Below are 13,972 nucleotides of genomic sequence, written 5' to 3'. Positions count from 1 at the left end.
GTAATGCTTTTAAATTGAAAGAGGGGAGATTTAGATTAGATATTAGGAAGAAATTCTTTTCTGTGAGAGTGGTGAGACACTGGAACAGGTTGCCCAGAGAAGCTGTGGCTGCCCCATCCCTGGAGGTGTTCAAGGCCAGGCTGGATGGGGCTTTGAGCAACCTGCTCTAGTGGGAGGTGTCCCTGCCCATGGCAGGGGGCTGGAACTCGATGATCTTTAAGGTCCCTTCCAACTCTAACCATTCTATGATTCTTTCTTCAGCTTGTCGCCTTGTGCTGGCTCCCCAGCACACTAAGCTGACCTACAAGCTTCATGTTTGGTCACGGAGGCTGGATCCCAACACTGAAGAAAAGGAAGTATATCTCTGCAAAATTTAAAGTTTGTAATACTTGGAAGTTTTTTAAACAGTGCAAAGCATCTTGCTGGTCCAGCATACTGCTGCAATTGTACGGTTTTCTTCTGAAGAGAGCACTCAGGGCACAAAAAGTGGTAAAATATAGAAGTAAACGGGACCAAGAAAATGGCTGAACTATGTGATCATGTTTGCAAGACACTAGAAATCATCTAAAGAACTTCCATTATTCTCATTAGTAGGAGAGTCAAGTAATGTTTACAGCATATCTAAGCTGGATACTGCAAGATGAAGCACTTAGCAACTCCAGTCACACAGAAACCTGAAAATGATGCTTTGTCATCATGTCAGTATCAAATTAGACACAATCTGCTCTCACAGATTTTAGGGCCTCAGTACACAGTTAAACACTTCCAGGTATGAAATGCATCACCAGAAATTCACGCTACTAGAAGCCTTTCAACTTGAGCAAAAAGGTTATCAAGAAAACACACCTGTAAAATATACAAATTCTATAGTATAGTAAAGCAATTAATAAGTTCAAATAGCTCACAAAGACCAAGGAAAATTCACCAATACGTATTTTAACCTCTGTCCTCTTAGCTGCACACTAAAGTAGTACAACGCTCAGAGAGGCACACAAACTAAGAAGATTAATTGTACCAAAACATGGTAGGAGATAGAAAAGAAATGGTGAATGTTATTTTTAACTTCTTATTTTTCATACAAACTGTGCTGCGTGACTGTGTCTTCTAATTACAGTGCTATCTATTGAGAGATTTGGGGTTGAAGACCACAAAGAAAAGAAAAGAAAAGCAAAATTAAGTCTAGAAACAGCAATCCTAGAGTGTTAGAGCTGAGGAGGGGTGGGGTGGGAGGGTGGCAGAGTACAAAGCCATTGATATGGTCCAAAACAAACGATAAATGGTTTTATTTGAGTTCAGAATACTAGCTGACTAAACTTAGGACAACAATGTCATTTCCAGAGATGAGGGAGGTTTTATCACATGGCAATAAGTACATTCAGATTGTTTTACCCAGCAGTCACTGCCCTCTGTAGAAGGAAAACTGAGTTTTCACGTAGATCAACCACAGGGTATGAGGAAAAACCAGCAAGATTCAGGTGAAGTATTTATCTAGTGAATTTCTCATAAAGGTAGACAGACAATCATGAAATACACACAAACCCCAAAGGTAACTATAAAGGTGGCTGCACTTGTTCATTTTATAAACATAATACTTTTCTGGGCAGATATGTATAGTTAATTTGACAGCGATTACAGTGTCCTCTGTTGTGCAACAGTTTTTGTTCAGGGATTGACATTTTGACACTTATTATGACTTTTTGGGGGTGTCTGTGTGTACCTTATGCAAATATCACCCAATTAACTTACTATTATCAAAACAGGAATGCAAATTAGTCTTGTATTTTAAGCTACTACTACCTGAAGTTAACAAACTTCCTTTCAATTCCTGGAAACTCTCTCGGCTTGGCCTTGGGGAAGGTCAAGGATGGAGAGTGGTAACATACAGAGCAGAAAAAATCCCCCAAGCCCCCCCAAAAAAAAGATTCTAAGGGGAAGTAATGACAGATGACAGCTATGAGTCTGTGAGCTGAACAGAAAAGGACTACTAGTAAGGCATCCAACCTCATTTTTGACACAAATTTATTTGAGATGTACCCACATGTATCAAAACGTGAAATATAATTCCAGGTTTAGACTTGCACCACAAGCTGCATTCACTATAGTTATACCGGCAACACATGTATACCAACCTTGATTCAAGTATGTAAGAGTTTCATCATATAATTTTACTGCTGGAGATGTTGCAGCACACATAACATACTGGAAGGGTGGATGTTTGGTCTCATTTTCTTGTGGAAGGCTGGAATCTTCCTGTTTGAAAATAGGCAGTGCCAAAACATCACTGAAAAGAACAAACAAATAACTTGGTGAGACTGTTGGTCCTGTTTTGCTTGAAGTTAAAGAAAAAAAAGTTATTTGTGACTTAAAAAACACCTACAGAGTTGTGTCACTTTGTTAGTGAAACCAACATGAGCAGTATCCAAAACATTTTCCACCAAAAATTTAGGCTAGAATACTTTAACAATGCTCTGGGACCCAAGCAGACAGTAAATAAAGTTGTGCTGATCCTCTGAAAATTTAATCTTCAGTTCTTGCCCCCACTGAAAAAATTCATTTTAGTCTTAACTATTCACCTGTCATCATAGGCAAGCTCACCTAATATACATGCAGCTGAGAGCGATGCATTTACTTTCTTCTTCAAAATAATAGTCACCAAAGTTACTTACACTGTGAAAATCTTTCTCCCCATTCAGTATAACTGTATCCAACTTAAGAATTCTGTTGACATTGAAGATTTTTCAATCTTAACTTTGCACACTGAATAGCACAAAAACGATTAAGCAGCAGATTCACAAAACACAAGTTAAAGAAAGCGTATGCCAAGGCTCACTTCACTTACAGACCTAAGACTACCAGAAAACCTTTGGAACTGCAAAGTCACTGAAGAGTAGAGAGCAATCCATGCTGCCCACAGGCAGCAGGTAAGAGAGACAGCTGAGCCACAACCAGCAAACATATCTTTTGCTTTCTACAGAATTAAATACCCCGTATTAGCAATAGATTCGTTTTCATTGTATACAATGATGCTTTGTAAATAAAACTTCAGAGATATTACCAAGTTCTGTTCAAAGACAGCGTTTTTCTAGCACTGAATTTTTGTTCACGATGAAATTCTTACCTGCAAATCCATGAGACTTTCTTGAAAATTAGTTTCTAAACCAAAGATTTCTAACATGACCTCACCTGCTGATTCAGTTTTTAACTTATATGTATCTTTTATTTCTCTTACATTGATCACAACCAATAGATTTAATGTATTTTGTAAAATAATTATACCTTATCTGTATGGCACTACTATTTACACTTTGTACCCTAACATTTTTGAAGGAAAATTGTTTTTTGCTGTTCCTCATTTCTGAGAGCACTTGCTTTATTTAAAGAGAACTCCACAATTCCTCTTGAATTCTAGCTCGTATCTGGAGAATCAAAGAGTATCGTAATCAATCTAAAAAAGTAAAATTACAGCCAATATTTTTGGGTCACAGACGGTTATAGTATAGACTTGGTCTATGCAAGTATTAGGTATGAGGAGTGCAGCTGGGGCACCCCAACTTTTCTTCCAGAGCCTGTGCCACATACAGCAAGGTAAAGGCCAGCCACATCATATTCCACTCCCCTGGCTACTTGGAAGAAGCTATACTGACCTGAAAGAGGAAATATTTATGAACGGTGAAAAAGTTTGGGAAGTTTGTCTGTACCTTGTAGAGACTGTACAGTCTCTCCCAAAAATAACAACTAGAATTTAAGAAAAAAAAAGACCAAAAAAAGATACGCATACAGGTTCCCTTCCACTAGGAAGAAGCCACAGGAGATGCTACAAGCAGGCATGAAAGCGGGGCACTGGTCAAAAAAGCAGTACAAGCCTGTTGAACCATATCTTAGCTACTTCTGATGCCAGCTCCCCAAACTGGAGCCCAGAGGAGGCTGAACTCCTTAACTAGTTACAAAGGAAGATAACGTGAAATATCCACTTAAAAGAAGCAGAAACTCTCGAAACAGTTTAATTATATAGACAAAAGGAGCATGATATGCAGAGGTAAGACAAAATTTCATACACTGGTGGACTGCTGCTACTTGAGGATGACTCGGAAGAAACAGCTAGATGCTTCATGCCGTGGAGTCAGTCAAAAGGGCAGCATGAGCAGAGGACAGCCCAACACAAGAGGGAGCGTTGCGACAAGCAGAGAGAAGCATCCTCCCAAGACAGGACTGCTACACCAGGAACCCATGCTGGTCACACACTTTGGCACGTAAAACACTAGTCAAGTGTTTTTATGAAAAGGAACTTTAAAACTGAAAGAACACGGAAACAATAACAAATGTTTAAAATACACACATAAGAGTCAAAGTGCAAGAAAGAAGGCATGCATATCTCACCAAATAAATAACCTGTAATTCTCAACTAAGTTCACAGAATTACAGAATGATATGGGGTTGGAAAGGACCTCTGGAGATCATCTAGTCCAATCCCCCTGCCAAAGCAGGTCCACCCAGAGCAGGTTGCACAGGAACACATCCAGGTGGTTTCTGAATGTCTCCAGAGAAGGAGACTCCACCACCTCTCTGGGCAGCCTCTTCCAGGGCTCTGCCACCCTCAAAGTGAAGAAGTTCCTCCTCACGTTTAGGTGGAACTTCCTATGTTCAAGTTTGTGCCCATTCCCTCTTGTCCTGTCACTGGGCACCACCGAAAAAACGACCGGCCCCATCCTCCTGACGCCCACCCTTTAAGTATTTATAGGCATTGATCAGATCCCCCCTCAGTCTTCTCTTCTCCAGACTAAAAAGACCAAAGTCCCTCAGCCTTTCCTCCTAAGAGAGATGTTCTAGGCCCCCAACATCTTTGTAGTCCTCTGCTGTACCCTCTCCAGCAGTTCCCTGTCCTTCTTGAACTGGGGAGCCCAGAACTGGACACACTGCTCCAGATGGGTCCTCACCAGGGCAGAGTAGTGGGCTGGGATGACCTCCCTCCACCTGCTGGCCCACAGTCTTTCTGATGCACCCCAGGATGCCATTGGCCTTCTTGGCCACAAGGACACATTGCTGGCTCATGGCCATCCTGTTGTTCACCAGGACACTCCCAGGTCTTTCTCCTCAGAGGTGCTCTCCAGCAGGTCAGCCCCCAACCTGTACTGGGGCAGGGGGTTATTCCTCCCCAGGGGCAGCACCCTACACTTGCTCTTGTTGAATTTCATCAGGTTCTTGTCTGCCCAACTCTCCAGCCTGTCCAGGTCTCACTGTACGACAGCACAGCCTTCTGCTGTGTCAGCCACCCCTCCCAGTGTTGTGTCACCAGCAAACTTGCTGAGGGTACTTGCTTTCATGTAACACGCAAGATTAAGAAGAGACATCTTTTGTGTATTTATGAAAAATATCTTTTAAGCCTTCATTTTCCACCCACAATTTAAAGATAAAAATGCATCTGTCTGGCTTAAGAATGCGTGTCGTGGTTAACGAACTACTTCAATTAACAGACAAGGCATTGGAAGCCAACAAATACAAATCAAAGACAAATTTAGCCAGCTTTAAACTTGCTTTTGCTAATACTTTCGAAGTGGTAATGACTGACAATGCAGAAGAAAAAAAAGAAAAAAAAGAAAAGATATCCAACTCCTCAACCCTACAATTTAGTTGTAAAGAGAGCATAAAGTGCATTCTTAAATGCCACCATCCCCAAAAAACGCTCCAGCAAACAGCACAAGGCAAATCTAAGAATCTTCATTTATTTTCCCAGATAAAAACACACCTTTTTCTCATAAAAGAAAGTCTTCTGAGTACTAGTCCGTTCCAAAGGAAAAGAGAAGCCAATGTAATTTAAAACTCCTTCCTACACCATCTTGAAATAAATACTGTTTGAAGAACATTTTGATTTCTTCACTCACAAAGAATGAAAGATCAGTGTTTTCACATTTAAACATACGCTTGTTCGAATCTAAAAACAGATAAAAGCTGCAGGCAATTAAAAAGAATCAATCGGGTATGAATAAAATATTTCAAATTAAGATTTTAAAGTCCCAGTGATCAAGAAACGTTGATTGACTTAGAACCAACTAGGGAGCTGCTCCCTCCCTACCCTGCCCCTCTACAAAGTATTTTTCTGGGCTATGTTGGGATCTCTATCAGTTCACAGCACGGGCCAACATGCAGCTACACAACTGAGGATGGTAAAAGCAGGTGATAAAAAGTTCACTGTAGAGAAACCCCCGTCCTACCAAACGTAACTTGAGAGCAGACATGAGCTAAGCCCACTTCCCTCCTCATGATTAGCAGTAACAGGGATAATGGAATCAGGGAAGAAATTGCTAGTGTCTATGCTTACGTAGGAAATCATTAGAAACATGCAGCTTTGAGAAACACAAGAATATAAAGGTGTACTCACAATTCAGAGTAGGAATCCACAGGAAACAGAAAATTAATCTTTTAATAGTCCTCTTCACTTACACTGAGGAAAAGTATCTTGTAAGTGATAAACTCCAATTGCTATATGCTATTATGTAGATCATGTTCCTAAAAACTAGAGATCCTAAACAACAGTCTTTTTACCACCTCTAATTTTATACTGCTTCTGTTATAAGAGCCAACAAAAAAAAAACACTGCAGGAGAGCAGGTCAGCCTTCTCAGTTCTCGCTTTTCTTCCTCAGATCCCAGATACAATTTCTGCATTTCTAAGGAGCCAATAGCCTGGCAGTGCAAATCATCTGCCCCCCAGGAAATCATTGGCAGCCTCCACGTTTATGTATACTTCAGCATCCTTTAGTCATTTTCCTGCTCACCTGGTGAAATTTGATTTGTGCTGGCCCAATGCAGATTAGTGACAGGGACTTTTACTGCCAGCTTTGCTCAGGTTATTTAAGAAGATAAAGCTCTTGCCTAAACTGAAGCACCCGCTGGCACAGTCGCCCAGATAGAGAGAAAGTTAAGTTCTCCAAAATATCTACTGTTGGAATTATTTCAGGCTACAGGAGAAAAGAACTTTAAGAGACTGATTCTGTTCTTTATCTAGTACTGCTAACTTTGGATCTTGTGAAGGTAAAGACTAATTTATTTCACTTGTCTCATTGAAGCAAGCTATGGGCTGTTGCAAACAAGCTGAGGTAAAACCAAACAGCAACGTTTTGAAGAAGTAGCATCTGTTGTTAGACTTCTTGATATCAGTAGAAAAAGCAGTTCTATTAAGGTTTATCCCCTTGATGGAAGGAACTCTAAGACCAAATTTTTGAAACTATTAGTTCCAGTAAGAAAAGTCTTATCTCAGTCCCTTATAATTTCTTATCTAAAGCGTTCAACTGAAAGCACTCTTTCTTCCTAGAGGGAGGAGAAAATTTTCCCAGAAAAACAAACCAAACCAGTCTTAATTACACACCAAAAGCAGGCAGTAAATACATCTCCAACACCCAACCTTAGCTAGCTATGCTAGAGAAGAATAAATAAATGTATTTCATAAATGAAACTTCACCACCCAAAAGCAGAAAGGCTTAGGAGAGGACGCAAGGTGCATGTTAACACTTGAACCAACGCATCCAGTGGGATGTATCGCATGTGATAACCTACCCTATATTACGCTGTCTACACGAGCATAATACAAAAAGATCAAGAAAGATTTAACCTATCCTTCTCCCATGCTTGTGAAATGTGTTTGTCAGTCACAAAAATCACCTTCCTTCCAAATTTAAACACTTTTTGAAGCATTTAGAAAAAACAAAGCAAGACCTACCTAATACTAATAGGGTCACAAAATAAATGAAGATCCTCCTGTCCTTACAAGAACAGGAACTAGTATGTCACCAAAATTCAGTGACATTCCATCAATCATCTGCCTTATCTGTCTTCTGGATTGTATACTTTTGGGTGTGAGTACTAAAGCATCCAAGAACATACAGGTCTTTTGAAACCTTAAAGCATGGTTTACAAGGAAAAATACCTTGAGAAAAAATGTTTCTCAGGTGGTATTTGAATTAGTTATCATCTCAAAGGCAAGCTCTACACTGTTAAGAGATTTGAACAAGCCACAGGAAAATGTAAGGGAATGGGAGAGTTGATACTTCCTAACACTTTCCCTGAATCCGTAAAAGTGTGATGCGAGATGAGATCCCTGGAAGTAGTTGCTGGGAAACAACTTTCTCTGAAGCAGTTGTCAAGGATTGCAACCTGAATGAGAACACAGGTGCAAACGTAATGCCACTCCTGGGAATCCTACAACCCATCACACAGAATCGGAACTGATGAAAGGCTTCGACTTATGGGGAGCCTGGCACAAAATGCAAAAAACAACCAATCAAAGAAAGAACAAAAATCCACCACCAAAACCTGTGGCTTCCTGAACTCTTGACGGTTACCAAGGAAAACTCACAGTTACAAACCCCCGGTTCTCCCTTCACTCCTCTGACACAGGGAGGTCGGGCAGCTGCTCTGATTTGCAGCAGCTACAATACAGACTGCTCCTAAGCCAGAGTAACATATCGAGGGTAAATGAGGGCAAACTTGCTGCCCTGTTCTCAATCCCGCATGTCCATCCACCTTGAGAGGTGACGGGGGAACAGAGAAGAGAGTTACACAGCCTGAAGAGTCTTTTCCTTATTAAACTGGTCTCCTTGACCTTTTGAAACGTATTCACGCATTGAACTGGGAAGGAGGAGGAATAGAAAACCACCCTAAAAGCAACATCAGTGATCTAGAACATGAGGTTTCTCTTTCAACATGTTTTATCTGGGGTAACAAAGCGAGGAGGTTCAGGTTTGTGCATTTTCTTTTTCCCTCAAGTGCCTATTTCCTGACTGGTATTTACCTATTTGTGTGCCTGCACAAAGAATCAAGCTCCAATTCTAATCAGTACATAAAATTTTATTTTACAGTCTAGATGTCAGTGAAAATTAATTTTTCTACAGTGCAATAACTAAAAGTAGAACAGACCACTGCACCAGAAGTTTTTTCTTTTCAAGTATTCTGCAGAAAATACTGTGTAGATCTTAATTAAAAAAAAAAAAGAAACAGAAAAAATAAATAAATCAGGATACCTTAAGTAAGCACTCCTCTTAAAAAAAACCCAACATGACCAACAGCAGAGTCTCAAAGTAGGAAGCCTTAGGGGAAGCACAAACAGTTATTTTGTCTGTCAGAAAGTAACAGCAGCCACAAGGAGAACAGAGCCTGCAGGAGATAACGCCAGTACTTCACTCTTGCACAGTGACTACAAAGTTAAGACAGTAACCGTCATGACCCAATCGTGTTCTTCAGAAGTCAAAAAAAAAGGATGCCAGGGTCCCAAAAAGTTGTTAGAAGACAACACCCTCCCTCTCTTCTCCACCTGAAAAGAAAGCTGTATGTTGGAAGACAACAGTCCCCCGAATCCTAACAGACCATTGGGAGATGCAGCAGTCAAACCGACTCGATTTGCCAAAAATGAAGGATTGGCTGGATGTATTTTCATATTGTCTTTTGCATAGAATTTCCCACTTCAGAACCAAGAGTCATCTTTTCCAATTCAGTTTAATAAACTTCAGGTTTTAATCTAGAAATACATACCAAAATAGCTACTCCTCAAACAGTCCTCAAGTTCCCCCATGACAGACTTCAATTTTAGCACTACAAATACCATTGGAATTGCAAGTATTAAAATAAATCCATATACTAAGCTTCTAAATTAGACATAAAAATTCAGTCATTAAGGTACTTGTCCTTATATTAATGCTCATTTAACTTAATTGAAATCAATTCATTAATCAAATACTTCATTACGTGAAAAATGGCATTCTGCTAGAGAAATGGCAGTCACTTCCCGAAACTTGACTTTTCAGTGCCGTAGCCTCCATTTGTAACAGTTCATAGCAACAATTACTGCTCCCCAAAATTACACAGTTCTTGCTGTGTTACAATGGATACCAGGACGGATTTGTACAAAATCACTATGAGAATCTTAAATCCGCACAATGGTGGTGTTACCAACCAAAGTTAACAGCAATACTCAAAACTCACTATCTCCAAAGTTTTTATACAGGTTTCCGAGGGGGGCGGTATTTGACATATCTGACAATAATTACTATCAGCTGAATTGAATTTTGTGTTTATAGGCAGTTTCTTATTGCATGAGAAGACATTAGAATATCAATCAGAAAAACTGAGTTTCAAGATTGTAAGGAAATTTTGAGAAGTATCTAAAATGTGAACCAACAGAGAAGTTCTGTCCAGTTTGCTTCCTTTAAAAAAACCCCAAAACATTACAGTTGCTGGTCAATGGACATGAGCAGTTCTCTTAAGAAGAATAAACACAGGAGTAATGTTGTATATTCTACTCCAGGGCATTGACTGATCATCAACTCGAGGAAGCATCAAATATACGATTCTATAAGGGCAAATAGAATACAGAAGCATCAATACATAACCCTAATAGTTTACAGGGTTATGTGCAAGTCTTCTTTTGCCCCTCTGCTCTGCTGAGACGCCACCTGGAGCACTGTGTCCAGCTATGCAGTCCTCAACACAGGAAGGACATGGACCTGTTGGAACGGGTCCAGCGGAGGGCCACGAAGATGATCAGAGGGATGGAGCACCTCCCCTATGAAGACAGGCTGAGAGAGCTGGGGTGTTCAGCCTGGAGAAGAGAAGGCTCCGGGGAGACCTCACAGCAGCCTTCCAATATCTGAAGGGAGCCTACAGGAGAGCTGGAGAGGGACTCTTTGTCAGGAAGTGTAGTGACAGGACAAGGGGTAATAGTTTTAAATGGAAAACGGGGAGATTTAGATTAGATACTAGAAATAAATTCTTTCCTGTGAGGGTGGTGAAGCACTGGAACAGGTTGCCCAGAGAAGCTGTGGATGCCCCATCCCTGGAGGGGTTCAAGGCCAGGCTGGATGGGACTTTGAGCAACTTGGTCTGGTGGAGGTGTCCCTGTCCATGGCAGGGGGGTTGGAACTCAATGATCTTTAAGATCCCTTCCAACTCTAACCATTCTATGATTCCTAATAAAACGCAGGGGCATATATTGAGCTTGGGGAGCTCTCCCAGCATTCTCCTCTAGACCATATTTCTTTTTCTTCTATCATCTCTTTTTGTAAGGAAGTGACAAGTAATTAATTAGCTTCTACTGGCACACAGAACACTGACAGAGTAATACCTTCACTCTTCATGCTACGCCACTTCTTAGTTTTCCCCTCTCACATCACTTAACAGGCCATGATTTCCCTAAAGTAGAAATCTAAGCAATACATAACTAACATATTTGCTGACATCCCTCTGAATCCAGCAAACACTTAATTCTAATTAGGTGATCCCCTTAACTATGTGTTCAGAGACGAAAGTTACAAATAGTATCAGCAAGTGGTCCAAAAATACTTGCATCTCATCACAAACGAAATATACAACAAAATTTAAGGCTCATGTATAGCTTAGCTCATGCAATACTACTTTTAAGAGCTGTCTTTAACCCATACAACTATTTTTGTGGTAATTTATAATATCCTAATAGGCAGGTATATGTAACTAAAAAAACACTTAGGATTGTTGCCCACCAGAAAAGGAAAATATGGGCAGAAGAAACAATCTACTCAACAACAGTAAAGATTAAAATTCTTAAAGTTTTAAGAAACCAAACGGTGTGTGTTACTGGAAGAGAAACGAAGTCTATGAAAAGAAAGGGAAATCTTAAAATCAGACCAGTCAAAACTCAAGACTTCTAATCCTAGAAAGAACCGGATCATGATAGAGGAGGAAGAACAGTTCTTGAACAGGAGCGCATGCGTTTTCCATTGGTGTTTGCACTGGGCAAAGATAACCAGAAGCTGCACATGGAGAAGCCATCCAGGCAACTGCCGTACGGTTGCCCACAAGAACCGGCACATTATTCTGTGGGACAAACGTTCGCTTGACAAAGAAGGAAAGGAGACAGAAGTAGAATAAAATCCAGATGAACTGAATATAAAATGAGGAGCATTCTCAGGAAGAGAGGTGAATCACCTTGTTCTCTGAACTAGCAGGCTCTCAAAGTTATTTTTAATTAAAAAAACCATAATAATCAAACCCCACACAAAACAAAAACCCCATCAAATACATATCCCACCATAAACCTGCAGAACTCACAATCCCAAATACTAGCAAAAGGGTCCTCATTTCTATTCAGCTGAAACGCTTCTTTATAACTTCAAACAAAGATACTGCAGTTCCAACTCTTCACCTGGGAAGTACTACCTTAAAATATATCGAACAGCTGAAACTTGCAGTGGCCTCCAAGTTTCAGTTAATCCTGAAAGAGAAACTTTCATACAGACTAGGCCATCCAAACTACCAAATGCCAGTGTTTTACCTCTCCAGACTCTCAAAATACTGACCTACCCTGTTGAAAACCTTTGACTAAAATGTCTCCCAAGCAGTTTCCCTTTTTCACGCTAAGTCGTCACTCAGGAATCCGCACGTTCTGCCCGTAACTGAGATCATGCACTTATTTCAAACAAGTAACAGTTTTTTATCTTAACTTTGAAAAAGCACACCCAAACGCTATTTAAACACTTTTACTGTAAAACCTGGAAAACAACCAAAAGGTAAAGAAACTGCCAAGTTGCTTAAGAACAGAAAGAGCTAAAAGACAGGAAAAGAAAAAAAAAAAGAAATAAAAAGGAGAAAGTCACTAAAGACTCCTATTACACAGAAGTAAGAAATAAATAGACTGATAAAAGTACCACCGTACTTTACCCTATTTACACCATACTACCCTATTTACTACCACAACCTTTACTTGCTCAATAAAAGACGTTTTTTGAAACGTTAGCGAATTATAAATCAAGACTTCTATTCGCCGAGTAGAAGACGATTATCTTCTGAAACACGGGGTCCAGTTAGATGGCCGTAGGACAAGAAAACGTCATTTTTACGACAGAGAGGACACACACAGAGCAAAAGCATCCCAGCCGCAGCAGCCCACCCTCCCAGAGGGCCGGCAGCAGGGGCGGGCAGGGCGGCCGGGGGCAGCCCCTTCACACGGCAGCCGGTACCGGGGAAAAGGCGACGACACCGGGCCAGCCTCCGCCACGTCCTGCTCCTCGGGAAGAGCCTCCAGGAGCCGGAGGGATATATAAATACAGAGGGAATAAGTAGGATGGGGGGTGGGGGAAGCTCGTTCCCGCGCTCCCTGCCCAGCGGCCCGAGGGCCCCGGTCGGGACGCGGCCCCCCAACCCCTCCCGCCCTGAGGGGTGAGGAGTTACCTCATGCTGTAGGCACCGGCTCCCAGCTCCTGCCCGATGCCGGAGAGACTGGCGTCGAAGTCGTGCACCAGCCCGGACTCGATCACTTCATCCATCTTCAGCACCCACGCCATCTTCCGCCGCCCCCCGCGCTCCCGCGCCGCCGCGGGAGGAGCCGGACGGGGAGGAGCCGCTCACCCCCGGAGCCGCCGCTGCCGCTCCGCCGGGAGGCGGCGCCAGGAGAGAGTGAGGGGCTGCAGGAGGCGGGAAGGGGGAAGGGGAGTTGGGGGAGAAGCGCGCTGGGGTGCGGGAAGAGTCCGCGTTCAGGCCGGGGGGAGGCCTTTCCCCGCGGCGCGACCAGGGCGCGGGGTGGCTCTCAGCATCCTGCGCTCGCCCGGCCGCCGCGGGGGGCCGGGGACCGGGCAGCGGCCGCCGTCTCCTCCTCCGCCGCTGCCGCTCCCTTCCCCGCCGCCTCCGACCGGACGCCGCCCCGGGCCGCCGCTACTTCTGCCACCCAGCCCAGCGGCGCCTCCCGCCGCATCATTCAGAGAGGGGAGGAGAAGGAGGCGGCGGCGGCGGCAGCAGCAGCGCGGGCACCCGCCGCCACTATGGCCCCGCCGGGGAGCCGCCGCCGCCCGCCCCGCGCGGCTGTAACGGCTGTAGCGGCCGCCCGCCCCGCGCGGCTGTAACGGCCGCCGCTCACGCCAACATGGCGGCGACTTCCACCCCCCCTCGGAGTGGCTGCTCCGGGGCAGGGCTTTCCCGCGGCTGGGGCCGCCGATTGGCTGGGCTCCGCCGAAGGGC

General features: G+C 42.9%; 1 protein-coding gene across 2 annotated transcripts in view; it reads right to left on the bottom strand.

Annotated features, from left to right (window-relative positions):
* The window catches only part of UBP1 (upstream binding protein 1), a 41,191-nt gene extending 27,555 nt beyond the window's left edge, over positions 1-13,636 (bottom strand). The window contains exons 1-2 of one of the 2 annotated variants that reach the window (XM_074151161.1): positions 13,190-13,636; positions 2,130-2,281 (exon numbers count right to left, since the gene is read on the bottom strand). In XM_074151161.1, coding sequence (XP_074007262.1) covers positions 2,130-2,281; positions 13,190-13,302 — 265 coding nt within the window. In that variant the 5' untranslated portion in view covers positions 13,303-13,636. The remainder of the gene's footprint in view (positions 1-2,129; positions 2,282-13,189) is intronic. The other variant, XM_074151163.1, reaches the window with a different exon arrangement.
* Positions 13,637-13,972: the final 336 nt, after the last annotated feature.

Source organism: Numenius arquata, chromosome 7, assembly GCF_964106895.1.
Source record: "Numenius arquata chromosome 7, bNumArq3.hap1.1, whole genome shotgun sequence".
Taxonomy (NCBI): domain Eukaryota; kingdom Metazoa; phylum Chordata; class Aves; order Charadriiformes; family Scolopacidae; genus Numenius; species Numenius arquata.
Note: the sequence above shows the minus strand (reverse complement) of the source record. Positions and strands in the feature narration are given on the sequence as shown.